General features: G+C 36.1%; 1 protein-coding gene across 1 annotated transcript in view; it reads left to right on the forward strand.

Moving 5' to 3' along the window:
* LOC106337432 (putative glucuronosyltransferase PGSIP8) overlaps positions 1 to 3174 on the forward strand; it is a 4261-nt gene extending 1087 nt beyond the window's left edge. The window contains exons 2-3 of the mRNA XM_013776535.1: positions 1574 to 2034; positions 2398 to 3174. Coding sequence (XP_013631989.1) covers positions 1574 to 2034; positions 2398 to 3086 — 1150 coding nt within the window. The 3' untranslated portion in view covers positions 3087 to 3174. The remainder of the gene's footprint in view (positions 1 to 1573; positions 2035 to 2397) is intronic.
* Positions 3175 to 3505: the final 331 nt, after the last annotated feature.

The raw sequence follows: 3505 nt of genomic DNA on the forward strand, positions 1-3505 counted from the left end.
TTAAATAATTTAAATGATGAAGATGAACAGATAAATTTAAATAATATTTAAATATTTAACTATCAAATTTTTTTGGATTAGTGTTACTTTATTTAGTTTATTTTTATTAATGTGAGATGCGTATATACATATATATTATTATTTTAATTGTGATATATGAATTATCAATATATTTAATAGTTTACCATAAATAAATATTTATATGGAAAACTGACATTAATGATGATATATAAGTTATTTTTATTACCATATTTAAAATCCCTGTAAAAAAATTTAAATTTTTATACGGAAATTTAACATCTCACAATTAATATGATGTCATGTCATCTATTTTAAGTGTCATGTCATCTTTTTTTCAGCGAAAATGATTATAGTGATGACATGTGTATAAATCACTTCGCAAATATATTCCAGGGGATGACTTTGTGCGTGAAACAGCAGGTTTGATGGTTTTTTCTTGATTTAAAAATGAGATATTTTGGAATCACCAATAGGTAATAATATATTTATTTTTTCGTAGAAATTAATATAAGCTTGAAAAATAACGGATCGAGAACATAAGATAAATAGGTTTTGTACGCCTTTTACTCTTGTCTTGGACATGGTGGTTGATTTCTTTTCTTGTTGATCGAATTCACGAATTCAAATAACATTTGAACATTGTGGAACCGTTCTTAATTTTTTGTTCCTTACTGTTTTTTTTTTGTAATGAATTAAAATATGAATTAAGCATATAAGTTGGAGAGAATCAAACTTTGAGTAGATATATGTTGTTGAGACTTATAGACCCACGCTTTTAAGTCCATTTTATTATATCCTCTCCATATATGAGTCGATACTACGCGCTGCTATTATCTTACATTTTCTTACTTTAAGCCGAACTTGTTAGGTGTTATAATTCTTTTATCTGTTTCATCTTTTATGCTTTTTGTATTAAGTATTTTCAAATTCTTTAGGAAAATATTTCTCAATTCTTGAAACAAACCATAGTATCTTAGTAAGAACCTTTAATCAACAATTTATTCATCCATAAAAGTTGAAACATGCGTAGAAGAACTGGGAGTTAAAACGATCGAAAACAATAAAAACTTGTTACATTGAATGAAAGGATTTATAAGGAGAGTTGTTTGACTTTAGTATCCTGATTGAAAAACCTTTTGGAAACAGGAAGAGCTGCGTACATGTTCTTGGTCAAACTCTGTATACGTTATTAATTTATTGCCGGCCAATCTGTTGTTTAGATAGATCATACAATAACGTCTACATGTCAATCTCATAAGCTATAATAATTTCTTTTAACCAACGGCCTTGGGTTAGTGGTACTTGAGGGGAAAACCCCCAATACGGTACCCGCAGTTCGAGTCCCGCTGGCCACCCGGGCTAGGGTTAAATCCCAAGAATACGTGGAGTGCCGTGGGCCTCGCGGGAATAGTCGGTTGACCACGGTCGCCGGAAACCCGCTGTTACCGAAAAAAAAAAAAAAAATCATGCATGCACATATTAATTGTTGAAACCGAACGTGTGTGTCATTGTGTGTGGATACTAACGTGTGTGTGTGTGTGTGTGTTAACAGGGAAGCGGAAGATGGAGCTAAAGTGGTGAGAGTTGAAAATTTGGATAATCCGTACAGGAAACAAACTAACTTCAACAGTAGATTCAAGCTTACTCTCAACAAGCTCTACGCTTGGGCTTTGTCTGATTACGACCGTGTGGTCATGCTCCATGCCGACAACCTCTTTCTTAAAAAGACCGACGAGCTGTTCCAGTGCGGACGCTTTTGTGCTGTCTTCATAAACCCTTGCATCTTCCACACTGGCCTCTTTGTCTTGCAACCGTCTGTGGAAGTGTTCAAGGACATGGTCCATGAGCTACAAGTTGGAAGAGAGAATCGTGATGGAGCTGATCAAGGCTTTCTTGTCAGTTACTTCTCTGATCTTCTTGACCAGCCTCTCTTTCGTCCTCCGAGTAATGGCTCTGTGCTCAGTGGCCATTTGAGACTTCCGTTAGGCTACCAAATGGACGCTTCTTATTTCTGTAAGTCGCATTCTTTTCAGTCCCAAATGATATGTTCTTGTCAATAATTCTATTGTCTCCGCGTATTTTAATAGCTGAGAGGTTTGATTTTTTTTTTATAAGTACATCTTTTGATATAGAATTTTTAATTTTTTAATAAATTAGATTTAAAAAGACCCCAAATATTATATATATATATATATATATATATATAGTTTTTTCATCACAAATTATACTGAGTTTTTATTTATATAAAATTTTAAATAAACATAAAATTTAAGATGTTAAAATATTTTGGCCCCATGGTCCATAAAATGTTGAAAAGTCCTTGATAATAAAACATATTTAGGTTAATGTAATAACATTATGATCTTTTACTCTCAGATCTTAAACTAAGATGGAACATACCCTGTGGACCAAACAGTGTGATTACATTCCCAGGAGCTGTTTGGTTAAAGCCATGGTACTGGTGGTCATGGCCTGTTCTTCCACTAGGTCTCTCATGGCACGAGCAGCGTCGCGCCACTCTAGGGTACTCAGCAGAGATGACTTTGGTCATTATCCAAGCAGTGTTCTACCTTGGAATCATAGTAGTCACACGACTAGCTCGTCCTACCATAACTAAGCTATGTTATCGCCGCTCTGACCGCAACTTAACAACGATTCAAGCAGGATTCAAGTTCATAGCACTTCTCTCTGTAGTCGCAGCCTACGTCTTCCCGTTCTTCACCATCCCTCACACCATACACCCACTCATCGGCTGGTTCCTCTACTTGATGGCCTCTTTTGCTCTCTCTTCCATTCCAATCAACACTCTTCTCCTCCCAACGCTCCCTGTTCTCACTCCATGGTTCGGCATTTTTGGGACGCTGCTTGTCATGGCCTTCCCTTGGTACCCTGATGGAGTAGTGAGGGCCTTGTCTGTTTTCGGATACGCATTTTGTTGCGCACCTTTTGTGTGGGTTGCATTTCTCAAGATCACGTCGCATCTCCAGGTTCTGATTGAAAAAGAGGTGTTGTTTCCGCGGTTGGGAGAATCAGGGACCACTTCTGGGTTCAGCAAATTGTATTAGGAGTGTTTATTTTGACGTATATTGGTTCTGTATATAATGGATTATTATTGTTTCATTCACATAAGAGCATGATTAACCTGGGCCGGGTTCTTAGGAAGAGTTATTAGCGGAAGTTAAGAAACTGTTTCTTAATTTTTAACTAAACAAGCTAAGAACCGGTTTCTTAACTTCCGCTAAGAACCCCACTCTAAAAACCCCACTCTAAGAACCCCGGGTTAATCATGGTCTTACATCTTATATCAACTCAATCTGACCTTATTTCTTTAACCTGGTCAAAATTTTCAATTTTGCTCTTTGAACCTCGTTTGGTCTGGACTAAATCATTCTCTTGGGTTCAGCACACAAAGAAAACAAAGTTAATGAACTGAGTCTAGAAAGGTAGGATGGTTAGCCTACATCACAAAATCCACTAGAACTTG

The sequence above is a fragment of the Brassica oleracea genome, chromosome C4, assembly GCF_000695525.1.
Source record: "Brassica oleracea var. oleracea cultivar TO1000 chromosome C4, BOL, whole genome shotgun sequence".
Taxonomy (NCBI): domain Eukaryota; kingdom Viridiplantae; phylum Streptophyta; class Magnoliopsida; order Brassicales; family Brassicaceae; genus Brassica; species Brassica oleracea.